The sequence below is a fragment of the Rhamphochromis longiceps genome, linkage group LG9 (assembly GCF_057381845.1).
Source record: "Rhamphochromis longiceps isolate RC_006_pf linkage group LG9, R_longiceps_female_GT1.1, whole genome shotgun sequence".
Classification (NCBI taxonomy): Eukaryota; Metazoa; Chordata; class Actinopteri; order Cichliformes; family Cichlidae; genus Rhamphochromis; species Rhamphochromis longiceps.
The window spans coordinates 33,126,335-33,145,661 of record NC_140565.1 but is presented as its reverse complement, the minus strand read 5'-3'; the positions used below and the strand labels follow the sequence as shown (position 1 = coordinate 33,145,661).

At 42.9% G+C, this 19,327-nt stretch overlaps 1 protein-coding gene and 1 pseudogene across 3 annotated transcripts; one reads left to right on the top strand and one right to left on the bottom strand.

The window, feature by feature from the left end:
• Positions 1-4,674: 4,674 nt before the first annotated feature.
• LOC146662671 (uncharacterized) lies at positions 4,675-5,713 on the bottom strand. Of its 2 annotated transcripts, XM_085417589.1 has the most exons (4): positions 5,583-5,713; positions 5,379-5,496; positions 5,111-5,247; positions 4,675-4,778 (listed from the first exon to the last, which is right to left on the bottom strand). In XM_085417589.1, exons 1-4 carry the CDS (start codon positions 5,682-5,684, stop codon positions 4,767-4,769), a joined length of 369 nt encoding a protein of 122 aa, XP_085273715.1. In that variant the 5' UTR covers positions 5,685-5,713; the 3' UTR covers positions 4,675-4,766. The 2 variants fall into 2 exon arrangements, with proteins under 2 accessions (XP_085273715.1, XP_085273714.1); XM_085417588.1 differs by having other exon boundaries at positions 4,681-5,247.
• Positions 5,456-18,668, top strand: LOC146662670 (uncharacterized; annotated as a pseudogene). Its single transcript, XR_014913137.1, has 4 exons — positions 5,456-6,234; positions 11,849-11,954; positions 13,250-14,266; positions 17,778-18,668. The product of XR_014913137.1 is annotated as an uncharacterized LOC146662670 (transcript).
• Positions 18,669-19,327: the final 659 nt, after the last annotated feature.

The window sequence follows — 19,327 nt, the reverse complement described above, 5'->3', positions numbered from 1 at the left end:
CCTGCCTCTCTGCCTCCACGCCAGGAGTTTTTGGATTACACACCCGGACTACTCACCCCTCTACATCATCTCCGACCACCTGTGGCAAGTACGCAGTACGAAGGAGGATTCTGAACCAACAACATATTCATATGTCTCCTTATCCGTATCTGAACATCTGCACTCTGTTACAGTGACCCCGACCTTTTCCTGGATCTAATGTGACTCGCTTTCCAGTCCAGTTCCCGGAATAGCTGTCCCCTCTGACCCGGACCAGATTGTTACTTAGATTCAGTGGTGGAACGTCGTACTTGTCTAACTCACCTTTTGTTTATGAATATTTGTGAAGTCATTAAACATTATTCTTAAAATCTACTTGCGTGCTGTTCGGCGTCCTGCATTTGAGTCCTGTCCCTCGTCTAAAACGGTCTCGGCCGTAACACAGTGTTAATTTAACACTGGAGATTTTGCTGTGCAGGACTCCACTTTCAGCCTTTTTTGAATAGATGTGAAAAAAAATAAACGGTGAGCGCTCAACTACTCTGTGAGCTGTGAAGACAAGCAGGTGGTGACAAAACACCAAAATTTAAGCTGGCAACTGCCGCAGAAGAGCAGAAGAAGAATGATGTCCCTCTCTGACTTTCCGTACAGCCTACAGGCTGGTGCAAGCTTCCCGCATTTACCGCACATTGTTTGCGCTTGTGCATGCTGGTCTGCCGCCTGCTCTGAGCTTTCAAAGTCACCCATCTCAAAACTGCATTGGAGATGGGTGACTGCCAACAGTGGGGTGAGAGATGCAACATCTTCATGAAACCTAAAGAAGTCCATTCGCTTTCTTTCCAAGCTCCATCTACTTTGATGATGGAGAACCAAGGGCGTAGATTTGGCATGGACGGAAGGGACATGTCCCCACCAGCAATTATTGAATTGTCCCCACCAATAATTTGATCTCTTCGAGTAAAGAAAAACAAACCCGATGGTAAGAAAAAAAAACGATCTGTCAGCGTCTCATTCAGCGAGCGGTGCAGAAAGAGTTAAATTACGTTCTCTACTGGAGTCCTACGTCATGTGACAAATATGGCCAGTGTGATTGGCTGAGCTTTTCAGGGAGCTCTGTTTAGTTTCAGCAGCGGCAAACAAACCTGCGCTGCCAGGAGGAGAGGAGGATGGCAGCGCAAAGGAAGAACCTGGATATAAGAAATTGGTTTTCAAAGAAACCTGTAAGTCACTTAAAGTCAAGTTCACTCATATAATGTGTCCGTCACAATAACGTTACAGGCTATGCTAGGCCATACATGCCAACACTCACGATTTTTCCGAGAAATCCCGAATTTCAGTGCCCCTCCCGAAAATCTCCCGGGGCGACCATTCTCCCCCCAATTTCTCCTGATTTTCCACCCGGACAACAAAACTGAAAACCATATCGCAGACCGGCCCGCCAATTCCAGTTTCCAACAATGGCTACTATTACTGCAGCTACTTAGTTTTAATATTACTCTTATTTCTCTTTCTGGGTCGCAAAATAAACTTTTAACACATTTTCAGGCGAGAATGTAGCTGTGTAAACGTTAAATAACTTAAACGTGTTATTGTTTGGCCTTTTTCAGTGCTTTAGTTGTGTTTTATTTGTTGGTGAGTAAATCTTTTTGTCTGAGATTAAAGTTATTAGATTAAATTAAATTAAATAAAACTTTATTAATCTCTCGGGAGGATTTTTCCCGGGTTTTCACACAGCTGAATAAACTGCTGTGTGAAAACAGCAGTTTATTCGACCATCTACGCCAGCGTCTGGTTATATTTTAGACAGCAAGGAGCAGACGGCAGGTGACGTAATTCTGAAGGCTAGACCGTCCAATTTCACAGTCGTTCATTTCCGGTCTACCTGGCTTTCGGAGGACCCGGCCCACTTAGACCACAAAGGCCGGGTCCTCAGGTGGGCGCAGCCTCTGAATTTGGACACCCCCGGGCTGTTTCCGGTAATAACGGTGACATTTAACTTATTTTATCTTATTTTATAAATAAACACTGTAAGATTCAAGTTTTTTGTATATATATGTACATGTATATCCCCCCAGCCCATTTGAATGTCTCCCTAATTCTGAGGTCTCAAGGTTGCCAAGTAGGTGCTAGGCCTGGTCCACATTAGTCTAAAATTGTATGTAACCATGAATAATGTGATGCCATGTCCACCAGGAGAGACTGGACAGTATAGATGTAAAACAAATATGCCAGCAGTTCATTTCAGCTAACGAGAGGAGCAGGCATGTGTTTGTTGTGTGGGGCATGTAGTCCATGTCTGTTGCTGTAACAGTAGTTCATGTTTAGAATAAAACATCCCAGCCCCCTATCTGATGTTGGTGTACTATAACTGAAGTAATGTTGTTAAGTCCTTAAAGTCATATTCTTTTATTGTCATGACTGTATTTGAAGCTATTTTTACTTTTGTATGATACCTGATTTATATGGAATATGGCTGAAGTAAACTAAAGTCTGAAATACTTAGTCAGTCATTTGTTTAATAGTAATTTAACATTATATAATTCACATATAAAACTATGAATTGTAATTTTAAACGGTTTAAAAGCATGTAGAATAGCATATGTAGGCAAGTATATTTGTCCTTTTTTTAAATCAAGAAGCAAAAACAAAAAGGAGACCTGTTCAGTCCTTTATCATTAACTAGACATGTTTTGGATAGATTCAAATATCAGCATTGGTTGAATCTTTAAATGGTCTCTTTTATTTTCAAACTAAGTCAGTTTTCAGTGGGTGACTTTGAGTTTCCAGTTGAGATGCATGTTTTTGGATAGCTGGAAAAGTAGCTTTTACTTATAGAGCTCATGCAAAATAAATAAATCAAGTCCAGTTTTACTCTCATATCGGCCAGCATTTTGATTAGTTGTCTTCTTTCAATATCATACTTCTGACAATGCAATAAAACATTATTTCCTGTTCCCTACTGCAGTCACACTCCACTGTACAGTGTTTTCCTATTAAAAGTAATGTGGTATTAAAACCAGTGTGTCCGAATCTAAGTCGAGATATAACAGTCTCCTGTTTCTTCCTGTACTTCTCATGTCTCCCAATTTCCTTTGGATTTTGTAAAACCATCACCCTTTCCTCTCTTCCTCCCATTGCTTTTGCCAGCGTTCCTTCATTTTGTGCCGTATTCTACTCTTAATCTCTGTCCTACTAACACTAATAATCATATCAATTTTTCATCCACAGCGAGTAAAGTAGTGAACTCAGAGGAGCAAAACAAACTATTAGTGATGGCCAAATGAAGCTTTCTGAAGCTTGTATTGAAAAACGGTTCATTACTCGAAGCTTTTCAACACAGTCCTCTCTGGTGACATCTGGTGGCCAAAAATATGAAGAGCAGCTTGAATCCACAAAATAAAACCAACTGCTTCATTATGATTGCCCACTCACTCTACAGAGTGGAATTTTCTCTGATATTGGGCCACCGTTGTGTTGCTTTGAACGTGTATTTTTTGGGGTTAAAAAATGTGGTTTATTTGTGTAATGAATAATTTCGACCAGCAAATTTTCCTTGTTTAAACACGCACCATTGTGTGGTCTTTCTTTGCTTTTCACTTCTTGATGTTGGTAAATACAATAATTGGAAAACACGACGTTACATATAATATACATATAATACTGTACAACACATTATGGAGTATGATTCTGCTGTGAGGTCTTGTCTCCATGCACTTGTGAAATTAATCGCAAGACGGGTGTATTTATATTATATTAGGGAAATTTTCCCAGACATATTTCTGACCTGCGGGTAGAATTGATTGTGAAATGGAAAATGCTTATGAACTTGCAAACTAAAAACATGATGCATTTAAGGTAACCCTTTTTCATTTTTATTTAAGAAGAGAATTTGTTCCACTGTGCGATGGCTGAAACTGTTCCTTTTCATGGAGATAATTTCTCCTGCATTAAGGAAAATCCCTTCACGTGGAACAGAAGAGGCTGGAGTGCAGAGAAACTGGTAGAGATGCAGTTATACAGTCTACCTGGGCCCCACAAACTCAGCTAAAGAGAATAAATACATGAAATTGCTGCACATTTGGCAGACTAACATTTTAAGATTAATTGAAAAATAAAATATATATATTTTAACATTAAATGTAACGAGTCAAATGGAAGTTTTTCTAAAGATATTTGATGATATTTATATTATGAAAAACAGATTTTTGACATTTTGAGTTTTTCCCGTTTTCAGATAAAATAAACACGCACAAAACAAAAGCAAACAGCCAGAACACAAAGCTGGAAAACCCACCCGAATGACCAAAATGAACTCAAAATACTCCCACACAACAGAACCTCCTCTATTCCTCGCTGGCTCCATGTCTCTCAGTAGAAATATCAGTGGTTTGCTACCTGTCACCATCAAAACACTCCACAAATCCTGCGAATTATTCACTTCCTTATAAAGCATTGAACGAGACCCCGAAGTAGTCACGTTCTAAACGACGCTTCGGACGTCACTGATCACGTGACTCTGGCCAAACGAATCAAGCTTCGATACAGAGCTTCTGAAGCAGTGTGTTGATTTTTTTGACACAGGCACCGGAGCATCAGCTTCAAGCGGACCATCACTACAAACTATACCACTACCAACGTTTCCCGCATCTGTTTCCTGGGTATTTTTGAAAACGCAGATTTTTCTATGCGTTTGCACTAGTGATGGGCAGATGAAGCCCCATGAAGCACTGAAGCTTTTCATCCAATTGGTTCACCCCAACGCGAAGCTTCATGAAGCTTCATTTGCTCTAGCAGGACACCTACTGGACGTAAAAATAATAGCTGGCATGAATTTGAAGAGTGTGGCATTTTGCACACAGCCTGTAAATGTCAACAACAAAAGGAGTGTGTAAAACATGTATATTGTAGTGATGCAGTATACTGTGTATATTTATAGTGGCAGTATGGAAAATGATTATTTGGAAATGCTTGAAATGGAAACGATCATTTACTGTGAGGTGAGGTGTGGTTGGGGTGTGGACAGTAGTTGTGCTTTTGTAACGTTGAGGTATGGACAGCTACACACTGAGGCCTCAGTCCTGCCTGTTCACATTTTATTCTGTAAAAACTAAATTTTCACTGCTTTTATGACCTTTTTAGTGGGGAGAACATAGCTAGGATTTAATGATTTAACAAATCTTTTGAATCCTTTGTCCTCCACAATGCTAAATGGCTGGGAGTCCTCAATCACCATGCTGACCAGGTCTTCATCTATTTGAGATTGTTCTCCTGAGGAAAGACAATAAAGATAAAGCACAAATATAAATATCACACACGTAACTTATAACAGTTGTATAATATTGTTATATCATTTAGTAACATTACTGCATCCTATATTATCATTGCATTTGATGGCTCACCTGGTCTTGCTCCACAATCGGTGTCCCCCTTATTCTCATGCAAAGCTCTGTAGTGCCTAAGCATGGATGAGGTGTTGTTGTTATATCCCAGCTCCCTGGCACATAGCAAACACTTCACCTTGTACAAAAGTACAGACAGCTTAACATAAATTGTATTGCACCATCAGTATCATGAAAATACATCTTCTGTAGAAATTTACATACCTTGTTGGGAGGAATAAGATCAAAATGTTCCCACACAGGGGAGGACAGCCTCCTCTTCTTAGCTGGCTCCATTCTCTCCTGACTTTCTCTCCTCACTCTCATAAACCTCCAAACGGTCTCCAAACTCTCTCTAACCGCAACTCTCCATCAAACACCCACATTTTTGAATGAAGTCTGAGGGGTTTATATCGCTGTCATATCTCGCGGCAAAGTTCGAACCACTTCATGAACCAGTCACGTGGTACAGCCGGGCAGCGAGGCTTCGGACGTCATCATTTTCAGCTCCTCCCATAAATGAAGCAAGCCTCGATACGCGCATCGCGGAAACGCCCCCTCCATTACTCGACACACGCTCCGAACCCTCGATACAGAACGTCCCATCACTAGTTTGCACCTTTCGTCCACACGTAAACGGCGTTTTCGGACACTGAAAAACGCCTGCCAGGGTGGATACTTTCGAAAAGTCAGTTTTTGTGTTTACGTGTGCACGAGGAAAACGTGAAAAACGCAGCGTCAAAGGTGTGGTCCTATTTTGGCATCACACTGTGACTGTGACTATTTTGAAATCTCCGTTTTCAAAATACCCGTGTACGTGTGAACGTAGCCAAAGCTTCATCACGGAGTTTCTCTCGGTTTGTGGGCTCATCTAAAGGTAAGCACCGAGCTAACTTTACTGTGAGCAGGGCTCTAGACTAACTTTTTGACATGGGCGCACCGGTACGCCTAACTTTAAAAATTAAAGCTCCATAAATGCATACCTTTGCCTAATAACAAAGGCATAAATGTGTTTGGGGTTTTTTTTCCCCCACGTTATATCAGTTGCACGGAAGTAGCTGGCAACGGAAGTAATCCGGGCGCTGCAGCTTTAAGCAGCTGCGCGCGCTCCCGCGGACGGCAATCACTTTCTGGCAGACAATCACTTTTGGGCACAACACCGGCACAAAAGTTAGGCGCACTCAAATTTTTCAACCGCATCGCTTAACACCGCAGTTTTACATGTGCACTTTCTTTGGGGGGGGGAGTCCATACAGACAATATTCATTTCTAAATTATTAACTAACAAACTTGTGCTTAAAGTGCTTTGTCAATATTGTAGAAAATGTTAAACTTAATCATCATTTCGGCTCCTCTGACGACCTGTTTGCTGCTGTCTGCTGCTGAAAGACAGTGGGGAGAGGGGACACTTGGGCAGTGCATTTATTGCAGCATATAATGTGTTTCCTGGATACACTGTGCTTTTTCCGAGCACTGGCTATGAATTTCAGAAGGATCAGGCCTTAACTTAACAAAAAAGTTATCAATAGTTCTTTTCATCCACAGCTACATCCACTTCTCTCAGGCCTAGGCTGCTCACTAGGGCTGGGTATCATCACTGATTTCTATAATCCATTCGATTCCGGTTCTCAAAGACTTGATTCGATTCAATTTAGCCTCAGACAGTCAGAAATATTATAATTCTGATCATTTATCAGTACTGATACATGTGAGACTTCATCAGAGAGAGAGCTGTGCAGGAAGTGTGATTTTTATCGTGGTGGAAGCAAAACAGCAAAAGTCAGAGGGAATTCATGACGACATTGATCAAATGTGAAGCGCAGTTTGCTGCTCCTTTGCTGCTGGCTCGGTGAATCTTGGTTGGAGAGAGACAAAACCTGCAGCTCAGAATCAGCGCAAAAAAGACGTAAACACAGAGCGGAGCCGACACATCAGAATCGCTAAGCTCCGACAGTGTGTCCGTGTTCGGGCCGTCGAAAAGCCTATAAAGAGCAATATGAATTTCTTTAGAAATTACCGGAATGAAAATGTGGAGAGCACACCAACAAAAAACGATGGCAGAGAACTCGATATCAGCTCGTCTCACTGCTGCTATCCAAGCTTGATGTCTTCGTTTGGTTACATCAGATACGTGAGATTCCTCACGTTGCTTCCAGGAGGGGAAACGATAAAAAGAGCCCATTTTCCAGGTTATTCCCTTCCCGATCTTGGGATCTAACATTGCAACTGACAACACAGCAAGTACGAGCCATAGCTGATGTTTCCGTGTGCTTTCACTCCTGTAGCCATTTGTTTCGCCTACTAAGATGGCAGCTCAACGAAAAATCATGACCACGCCCCCTACCATGACATCACGCTCCAAAGCCTATGGTTTTGCGGGCCAAATGTAATTGGGCTGCGGGCCAAATTTGGCGCGCGGGCCAGAGTTTGACACTCTACAGCCTGATTTCTATTTGAAGTGATAACAGGAAATGGATGAGAGCGATCTGCTGCAGTATCAGGGTCACAATAAACTTTATTGTCCAGCTGCTGTGGATGAACACATGAGAGGAAGTGAACTCCTACAAAGTCTCATTTTAATGAGTCTGACTGCTGTAAAGTGATGCACAGGAAGATGTCAACAAAAACTATTCTATGAAATGAATGTTTAGCATCAAGTGAATTCAGATGTTCTGTTCAGTTTTCTTTCTATAGGCAAGGCAAGTTTATTTATATAGCACCATTCAACAGCAAGTTGATTCAAAGTGCTTTTCAGAGACATTAAAAAACAAAAAAATAAAAAGCATGATTTAAAAAGGGGGGGGGGGGGCAGTACATAAAATCAGTAGTTAAAATGTAGGTTTTGAAATTTAAGCTTAAAAGTAAAACCGTGCAGATTTGGTGCTTTATTCAAATGCAGCTGAGAACAGGTGAGTCTGCAACTTGGATTTAAACTGAGTGTTTCAGCTGCTCTGAGGCTTTCTGGGAGTTTGTTCCAGATATATGGAGCATAAAAGCTGAATGCAGCTTCTCCATGTCTAGTCTCACAAGATTTCTACAACCAATCAGAGTGAAATTTGTACTTTGTGTTGTCAGATGAACATCAGAATCAGAATCGTGTTTATTGGCCAAGTATATGTGCAGACACATACAAGGAATTTGGTTCCGGTAGATGGAGGCTCTCAAGCACAGCAATGTAAATCACACATACATACACAAAGCTGTGTAAACAAACTATAAATAACTAATCTAAACTTATATACATAAAATACAGAAATGAAGTGAGGTGGAATGAATACTGCAGAATGTACATAAGGTGCAGTTGCAGTCTGGCAGTGGGAGCAGTGTGACAGGTCAACTGTTTAGGAGGGAGATGGCGAGGGGAAAGAAACTGTTCCTATGTCGGGTGGTCCTGGTCTGCAGGCTTCTGTACCGTCTGCCAGAGGGCAGCAGATCAAAAAGTCTGTGTCCAGGGTGTGAGGGGTCTGCGATGATTTTCCCTGCCCGTTTCCTGGTTCTTGAGAGGTACAGATCCTGGATGGAGGGCAGGGGGGCGCCGATGATCCTTTCTGCTGCCCGTACAGTCCGCTGCATTCTGCTCTTGTCCTGTTTAGTGGCTGCTCCATACCAGACTGTGATGGAGGAGCACAGGACAGACTCAATGACCAGTGTAGAACTGGATCAGCAGCTCCTGTGGAAGACTGTACTTCCCCAGTTGTCTCAGGAAGTACATCCTCTGCTGGGTCTTTTTGAGGATGGAGTTGATGTTGGTCTCCCACTTCAGGTCCTGGGAGATGGTTGTACCCAGGAACTTGAAGATCTTCGCAGTTGACACAGGGCTGTCTGATATGGTGAGGGGGAGCAGAGTTGAGGGATGTCTCCTGAAGTCCACTGTCATCTCTACAGTTTTAAGAGTGTTCAGCTCCAGATTGTGCTGACTGCACCAGAGTACCAGCCGCTCAACTTCCTGCCGGTATGCAGACTCATCACCATCCTGAATGAGGCCAATGACAGTGGTGTCATCTGCAAACTTTAGGAGTTTGACAGCCGAGTTCTTGGAGGTGCAGTCGTTAGTGTAGAGGGAGAACAGTAGTGGTGAGAGGACACATCCTTGAGGGGCACCAATACTGAGGGACCGGGTTTCAGAGGTGATCTCCCCCAGCCTCACTTGCTGCTTTCTGTCTGTCAGGAAGCTGGTGATCCACTGACAGGTAGCTGGAGACGCGCTGAGCTGGGAGAGTTTGGAGGAGAGAAGTTCAGGCACAATGGTGTTAAAAGCCGAACTAAAGTCCACAAACAGGACCCTGGCAACAGGACCCTGGCATAAGTTCCCGGGCGGTCGAGGTGTTGCAGGATGTAATGCAGCCCCATGTTCACTGCATCATCCACCAACCTGTTTGCCTGGTAGGCAAACTGCAGAGGGTCCAGCTGGTGGTCTGTAATGTCTTTCAGATGGGCTAACACTAGTCGTTCGAAGGATTTCATGACCACAGACGTCAAGGCGACAGGTCTGTAGTCATTCAGTCCTGTGATGGTGGGTTTCTTGGGAACAGGGATGATGGTGGAGCGTTTGAAGCAGGAGGGAACTTCACACAGCTCCAGGGATGTGTTGAAGATGCGAGTAAAGATGGGAGCCAGCTGTTCAGCACAGGTTTTGAGAAAGGAGGGTGAGACACCGTCTGGTCCGGGGGCTTTCCTGCGCTTCTGTTTCTGGAATAGTCGGCTCACATCCTGAGTGTGTATTCTTAGTTTCAGGGAGGAAGAAAGGGGGGTGAGAGGTGTGGTGGAGGTGGTTGAGTCTGGATTGGAGAGGGTGGTGGTGGTCGTTGGGTCTGGATTGGGGAGGGTGGGGGTGGTCGTTGGGTCTGGATTGGGGAGGGTGAAGGGGGGAGAGGTGGAAGGTGTGTTGGGGGTCAATGTCTGAAGCAATGTCCCTGGGGAGGGTGGGGCATGGGAGTCTGTCCGTCTCAAACCTGCAGTAGAAAGTGTTTAACTCGTTGGCCAGGTCTTTGTTTCCTTCAATAGTGGGTGGGGGGCGTCTGGTGATTTCCTGCAGGCCCCTCCACACTGACGCTGGGTCGTTGACTGAGAGCCGTTCTTCCAGCTTCTGGGAGTAGATCCTTTTAGCTGCTTTGATCTCCTTGGTCAGTGTGTTCCTAGCTTGCTTGTACAGGGCCCTGTCACCACTTCTGTAGGCGTCCTCCTTGGCCTTACGAAGATGTTGGAGTTTAGCAGTGAACCATGGTTTATTGTTGTTGTATGTGCAAAAGGTCTTTGTGGCGCACACACACGTCTTCACAGAAACTGATGTATGATGTCACAGTGTCCGTGAGCTTATCTAGGTTCTCAGATGCAGCTTCAAAAACAGTCCAATTAGTGGAGTCAAAACAGTCCTGCAGTTCCTGCTTTGCTGCGTTAGTCCACTTCTTCAGTTTTCGCACGTTTGAGTTTTTGCCTATAAACTGGAATAAAATGGACCATGCAGTGATCAGAATGTCCCAAAGCTGCCCGGGGCACAGAGCGATAGGCATCTTTTAGAGTGGTGTAACAGTGATCCAGTATGATGTTGTCCTTGATGGGGCAGTTTATACAGTATGCTGTCTGTATTTAGGGAGTTCGTAGTTTAGGTTTGCTCTGTTAAAATCCCCAAGAATAATTGTAAAGGAATCCGGGAATTTCCTCTCCAGGGTAGTAATCTGGTCAGCCAGCTTGCACAGTGCGTTGTTCGCGTTGGCCTGTGGAGGGATGTAAACTCCGACCAGCATGAAGGAAGACAACTCCCGCGGTGAATAAAAAGGTTTACAGTTGATGAAAAAACTTTCCAAGTGTGGGCTGCAGTGTTTCTGTAACACTGTGACATCAGTACACCAACCTTCATTAATGTAGAAGCAGACTCCACCACCCTTTGTTTTCCTTGAGAGCTCTGTTTCGCGGTCCGTCCGGTGAAGTTGGAAGCCCGGCAGATTTAAGACAGCGTCTGGGACTCGCTCACCGAGCCAGGTTTCAGTGAAGCAGAGGGCAGCAGAGCGTGCAAAGCCCTTGTTAGTCCGCTTTAAGAGCAGTAGTTCATCGACTTTGTTTGGAAGAGAGCGGAGCTTCGTGAGGTGAATGGAGGGGAGTGCCGTGCGGAATCCTCGCCGACGTAGTTTCACCAGCGCACCAGCGCGACTGCCCTGTCTACATCTTCTCCAGGAGCCACAGAGAGCTGCTGCGCCTCCAACTAAAATCTCCAAAAAACTTTCCGGGTTTGTGAAAAATGGATAAGAACTATAGTGAGGCGACTGCCTGATGTTTAGCAGTTGATCTCTGGAGAAAGTGATGTGGTCTGAGTGACCAAAAGCGCAGAAAATAAACAGGACACATATGAGACACTTTGCAGCACAACACGTCTCACAAGATTTCTACAAGCAATCAGAGTGAAATTTGTACTTTGTGTTGTCAGATGAACATATGAGACACTTTGACTCTTCAGTGCAGTGTGGAGCCTAACAAAGATCTGTTTTGTGTCCCAGCTGATCAGCAGGAGGAGAAGAGTCTGACGGAGCAGCAGAGGAACATTTTCAGCCATCTGGGTTCAGCTGAGTCACTACAGAGGAAACAATGAGCTCAACACAGAAGGTGAGGAAAATATCACAGTTTCACCAAATAATCAGTCGCGTCTAAAACTCTCATCCTCCCAACCTGTTATATGACTGTGTTGTATTTTATTATGTACTATGTTTTTTTTTATTTTACATCTATTATGTTTACAAACATCAAGAAGTCACAAGCAAAGAGAAACCACACCATAGCACATGTTTAAATAAGGATATTCATCAAAATTATTTATTAATGAAATTTCAAAACCTTTTCAATCACACAGAAAATACATGTGCAAAGCAACACAACAGTAGCCTGATATCAGACAGAACTGTCACATGATACTAAACATAATGAAGCGCTTCATTATAATTTGTAGATTCAAGCTGCTCTTCATATTTTGACCAGCAGATGTCACCAAAGAGGACTGTTGAAAAGCTTCAAGTAATGACAGTTTGTTTCACGACTGCATTTCAATCGGGGAGGGTTTTATCAATTAAAATTGATTGTAGCTTGGATAACATGATATCAATTGATTAAAATCCTGAAAACGCTACAATCTCAGGTTAAACCTCAGAAAATTTCAACAACCACCAAACGGCTAAAACAGTAAATGAGAGCAGGTGCACGGATTCTGCACAAAGACGTAAACAAAGACGTCCGTGCCATCGGGGCTGAAAGCCGGCAGCTCACTGATTCTGATGCGTTCGCCGGTCCGCTCTTTGTGTTTACGTCTTTTTCGGCGCTAGATTCTGAAGCTGCCGGTTGTGTCTCTCTCCAAAATAAAATTTATTAAACCAGCAGAATTCTCTCTCTCCATTGTTTACAGCTCTGTCGGGTGCTGTTTTTTGTTTTTTCACTTCGAGCAACAAAGCCTAATTTCTGCTGTTCAATACAGAACAAATGTAAACTTTTTAAAATTATGCAAAACGTTTAGCCGTGTCTGTAATAAAACCTCTGTAACTTTGCTCTGCTTCACTTCAGCAGCATCAGGTAATGTTCATATGTTGATTAATGGTTTTCTTTCGTGTTTGATCCACTGCAGAATATTTTTAAACCCAGGCCAGAAAATTCTCCTTCATGTTTTTCTGTTTTATCCTCAGTTACTTTGACACAAAGGCATCTGCTGTGATGCTTACACCTCTGATGAAGTCTCACACATGTCAGCTTTCATTTTAGAAATATAAAATACAGATATGTACTGATAAGTACATAGTGATCAGAATTCTAATATTTCTGACTGTCTGAGGCAAAATTTCCCTGAATCGAAATCAGTGATGATGCCCAGCCCTACATTTCACTCACTGCCTGTGTTTGTATCTCTGTCACTGCAGGACCAACATGGAGCGAGAAGTCAGCGCTCTCAGGAGGCCGACAAACCTCACAGAACAAAGGGGGAGAAGAAATACACCTGTGATGAGTGTGGGAAAGATTTTACTAAGAAGGATTCACTAAAAACCCACCAACTCATCCACACTGGAGAGAGACCGTTCAGCTGTGACGAGTGTGGACAGACTTTTTCCTGGAAGGATAGTCTAAAAAAACACCAACTCATCCACAGTGGAGTTAAAGCGTACAGCTGTGATGAGTGTGGGAAAGATTTTACTAGGAAGGATTCACTAAAAACCCACCAACTCATCCACACTGGAGAGAGACCGTTCAGCTGTGATGACTGTGGAAAGTCTTTTACCCGGTTTGGAAGCTTAAAAGCACACCAGCTCATCCATAGTGGAGTTAAAGCATACAGCTGTGACGAGTGTGGAAAGAGTTTTTCCTGGAAGGGTAGTCTAAAAAAACACCAACTCGTCCACAGTGGAGTTAAAGCGTACAGCTGTGACGAGTGTGGGAAGGATTTTCTTAGGAAGGCTTCACTAGAAAACCATCAGGTCATCCACACTGGAGAGAGACCGTTCAGCTGTGACGAGTGTGGACACACTTTTTCTCGGAAGAATGGTCTAAAAAAACACCAAGTCATCCACAGTGGAGTTAAAGTGTACAGCTGTGATCAGTGTGGCAGAGCTTTTACTCAAAGTGGCCACTTACAGAGTCATCTAGTTACCCACTCTGGAATTAAAGCATACAGCTGTGACATTTGTGGAAAAACTTTCAGCCTGAAACAGAGCCGAAATACACACCTACGCATTCACACCGGACATGATGTGTACAGCTGTGAACAGTGTGGCAAAGAGTTTACAACAGACGCAAAGTTACAACGTCACATGTTTACCCACTCTGAGGAACTACCTTATAAGTGTGATCTGTGTGAGAAGACTTTTAAAGCTCCACATTACCTGAGACAACACCAACAGATCCACACCAGAAAGAGACTCTACAAGTGCAGTTACTGTGAGGTATGTTTTTATATTTTTATCGTGTCATTTTAGCCTGACTGTTTGGAACAACTCTGCTCATTAAACCGTGTTAGCATGTTGCTAACACAATTTAATAAGCAGAGTTCTACAGAATGGAGAGACGGTGTTGTGTGATTATTCAGATTTTCATTTTAGTTATCATTTTTGTTTAAATGATCCTAAAAAACTAAACTGAAAGTGCTGAAAACTGATATGGTGTTATTTAAAATTCACGTAGTTTCATGGTATTCAATTCAGTTTTATTTATATAGCGCCAAATCACAACAGTAGTTGCCTCAAGGTACTTTATATTGTAAGGTAGACCCTACAACAGGTTTAGGCAACCTTTCTGATGGCCAGTGCCATTTAAAATTTCCTCAGAAGTCAGTGTGCCATATGATTGTATTAGCAATAAATTTAATAACGCTCTATATTAACAGTTACACACTACATAGAACAACTTTATAGAATTATATTTGTTCACAGATGTTGACAGCTATCAGCGAATAGTTAGCAGCTATTTTGAAACAAAAAAAAAGACACTTTTTATCCATAACAAGAACTCCACAACAGCAAATACAGAAAATACAAATGCTATTTATGGTCTCCTCACAACAATGATAAGAAAAATAAACTGGGCCAATATGGCATGTTTGTTAATACAGAGATACACATGCTAATGTGATCTCTGGTCTCCCACTCGGAGACACAGGTCTCCCAGTGTCCAGCATTCAGACGGCTACGTGAGGACACTCTTCATGTGAGAGAAAATCTGCTCACACAGATATGTAGAACCAAATACTGTCAACAAGGCCTCTGCAATGTTCTGAAGACAGTTAAACTTGTCAGGTAGTGTCCAGCAGGTGACAATGCAAGCTCCGTGAACACGCACATCTATGGATTCCAGCTGCTTCTATACATTTCATGTCAGATAAAAACTTTGGTTGTAAGCTTCAGATAATTATTTAGTAAAAGCGAGACATTTTAAATGAGAATAAGAAAATATTTCTTTGTGCCCCCCTTTCCCTGTTAATGCCCCACCTGGCCCCCCTGGCAAAACTTTGCTAGACCCGCCCCTGCACAGTTACCAGCTGTCAGTTACTTAGAAAAGGATCCTGGTGTTATTTGTCTCTCAGAAACAGTTCATAACTTCAACTCATTCATGTCACCTAAAAGGTAAACCTGTTTCTCCATCACCTGTTCAGCTCTGATGATTCAGTAAGGACATCTCCTGGTTTCATCTGCATGTTTCCCTCTCACCACATATCCAAACCGACATCATGACCAGCAGCTTTTACAGCTGTGGCTCCTGCAAACATTAGCTGATACTAGAAAGTAATATTAAATAAATTCTAACAACAGCTGATCGAGCTTAAACGTGCTGCTGTTGTTTAGCGCGACATCCGCTGGTTTCCCCTCTCTGGCGCAAAGTGGGCGATAAACAAACAAGAGAGGAAAGCTGATCAGCTGATCATTGATCAGTAGCAACAGGAGAGGGAGGGAGAGAATGAGAGAAGAAGAGGCAGCTGTGCAGCGTAAAGACAGAATAAATCAATCTTTGTGTCTTTTTTTCTTTCTAGCTGAAGTTCGGGACAAACTCTGTTCCTTTTCACCTTAATACGAAACGCGTAATAATTTCTCTGAATGAGGGACGATTCGTCTTTTTACAGGCAACTCTACTAACTAACCTTATGAATAAAATACAGTTCACTATGGTATCACTAACATCAAAGCACCCACCCAGCTGTATAGGAACTCCGTCATGCTAGCTAGCACGCAGTACGAGTTATTGTAACTGACTGTAAAAAGTCAGCACAACGAAAATAAACTCCACCTAAACTTGGTTTATATCTGACCCAGATAGACTGCAGGTCATAACTTCTTACCTGAAGTTCAGGTCACCTGACACTCGGACCGGCGGCCGCCTCGGGTGTCTCCTCCTCCTGCCTCCCCTTTCCCTCATCCACCCGCTGGCCTCCACCACTTGCTAATTTTACTGAATCTGAGGAAGCTCCGCCACAGCCACCACCAAACAACTGAGTTATTTTTACAGCATCTGGCCAATCCACCACCTTTCATTGTTTATACCGTTACAAAGGGGAAAAAAAGTCACCGGGCCACCGAGCAAATGCCCGATGGCCAGTCCAGCATTGGTCGTGCCATCAGTTAACCCTTCGTGTGCCAACTGTGGCACACGTGCCTACAGTTGCCGACCCCTGCCCTACAATAGTACATACAGAGAAAAGCCCAACAATCATATGACCCTCTATGTGCAAGCACTTTGACGACTGTGGGAAGGAAAAACTCCCTTTTAACAGGAAGAAACCTCCGGCAGAACCAGGCTCAGGGAGGGGCGGCCATCTGCTGCGACCGGTTGGGGTGAGAGAAGGAAGACAGGATAAAAGACATGCTGTGGAAGAGAGACAGAGGTTAATAACAGATATGATTCGATGCAGAGAGGTCTGTTAATACATAGTGAGTGAGAAAGGTGACTGGAAAGGAAAAACTCAATGCATCATGGGAATCCCCCGGCAGCCTATGTCTATGGCGGAATAACTAAGGGAGGATTCAGGGTCACCTGGTCCAGCCCTAACTATATGCTTTAGCAAAAAGGAAAGTTTTAAGCCTAATCTTAAAAGTAGAGATAGTGTCTGTCTCCTGAATCCAAACTGGAAGTTGGTTACACAGAAGAGGGGCCTGAAACCGAACGATCTGCCTCCCATTCTACTTTTAAATACTGTAGGAACAACAAGTAAGGCTGCAGTGCGAGAGCAAAGTGCTCTAACAGGGTGATATGGTACTACAAGGTCATTAAAATAAGATTGGGCCTGATTATTCAAGACCGGATTTTGAATTCAATTCTGGATTAAACAGGAAGCCAATGAAGGGAAGCCAATGAAGGAGAAATATGCTCTCTCTTTCTAGTCCCTGTCAGGACTCTTGCTGCAGCATTTCGGATTAACTGAAGGCTTTTCAGTGAGTTTTTAGGACTTCCTGATAATAATGAATTGTTTAATGTGCATTGAAGGACATGTCCTGGTCAAAATGACTCCAAGGTTCCTCACAGCGTTACTGGAAGTTACTGAAGTGTTTCCTTATAATTGCCCACTCTATAAAACTCAGTCGACGGGACTGAGCTCTGCAGCGTGGGTAATTACAAGGAAACGCTTCATAATTTGTAGATTCAAGCTGCTCTACATATTGTGAACAGCAGATGTCACCAAAGAGGCGACAGAATTTGTCCTGGTCCAAAATGAGTCCAAAGTTCCCCACAGTGTTACTGGAGGCCAAGGTAATGCCACCGAGAGTAAGAATCTGGTTAGATACAATACTGTTCAACTGATGCTCACAAGGGTGTGGTACCACAGTGTGTGTTTGTATAGCCCAGTAAACTGTTAACTGAAGGAGTAAAATGTAATTGGACGTCTGCAGAGATGCTCTTTATTTCAGGCGACGTTCAGGATGAAAATGTTGAAGGACTGACTTACACTGTCTTTGTGTCTTTGTTTAGAAGCAGAGCGACACAGATGGATCCAGTTCTCAACCCTGTCGTCGCTGTGGTGGTGGGAAAGACTTTCGTTGTGACCTTTGTGGAAAAACTTTCAGTCATTCAAATGCCCTAAAACTACATCAACGTAGACACACTGGAGACAAAATGAACTACTGCAAAGAATGTGGGAAAGGCTTCACCACAAAACGTGACTTAAAACGACACGAACTCTTTCACAGTGGGGTCAAAAAGCATCTCTGTGATCAGTGTGGGTCATCCTACACCTCTGCAGGTGAGCTTAAAAGACACAAACGCGTCCACACAGGAGAGAAACCATACAAGTGCAGACACTGTGACAAAAGCTTTCCACAATCAGCTAATCGTAACTGTCATGAACGGACACACATGGAAGGAAACTACAGCTGTGACCAGTGTGACAAGAGCTTCAGGAATTTCAGTTCATACTCCAAACACAAACGATCCCACGTTACTAATAAACTCTTTCACTGTTACCAATGTGCCAAAATATTCACCACATTGTCTGCTCTGTGCAAACATCAGCGTGATCATGCAGGACTGAAATCACTCCCATCTCTGTGAAGCTGCAGAGACAGAAAGATCCTCGTCTGGTTTCAGGGTCAGACTTAAAACCCTTGAGATCAGGCTCCACAGAGTTCACAGTGAATCTCCTGTAAAGATCTGATGAGGCAGCTATGAATGAAAATGTGCCTCTTGTTACATTTTAAGCTTTCTAAACTGTTCTACTGTAGTGTTGGTGTTGAGTGGTTAGCTTTGTTCCAGCAGTTGAATCAAAAAATCTGTTTCCTCTTATTATGTTTTTATTGAATGTATTTTGATCCATGTGTTTTTGTTGGGTGTTTTTTTTTTTTTTTTTTTTTTTTTTTTTTTTTTTGGTTCAGGTTGTTTGTGTTATGAAATCCTTCAACAGTTAATACAAAATTTGAAATGTTAAATAAAGAAATTGTTTAATGACAAAGAGTTTGATCCATGATGTCATTTCCTGTATATCAAACCAAAAACTGACATGACATATGTTCTCAGTGACACAGATGGAGGTTTATCAGAGGAGACTTGGCTGTTCTGACACTGAACAGGGTTCCTGCAGCTTACTGAAAATTCTGACCTGAAATTTATGAAAAAATAAGATCTTTAAAATCTTTTATATTTTAACCCTTTAGAGCCGATCGGAGCGGGAACGCTCTGTTATGCGTAACTATTTTTAAATCCCGGTAGCACTGCAACCACGTGAGCTAGCGCAAAAATTTTTTTTGCATATGAAACCGGAGGAGTTGTACTTACATATTGTGCCATCAGCTTGTCCTCGGTCACGGTTTCCTTCCACATAAAGCTTTGCAAAAACTGCATAAAAAGCGCTTGCAGGAACAAAAACATAATATTCCAGAAACACGCTTTGCTGGTCCGATCAGCTGTTCAAAACACTTCCTACGTTGGAATAGACGTCAGCGCGAACTTTTGCATTTCCGCCATTACCTGGCCGAAACCGGAAGTGACGTCATTTTCGCGGAAATGTAGTCTTTTGCGATCAGGGC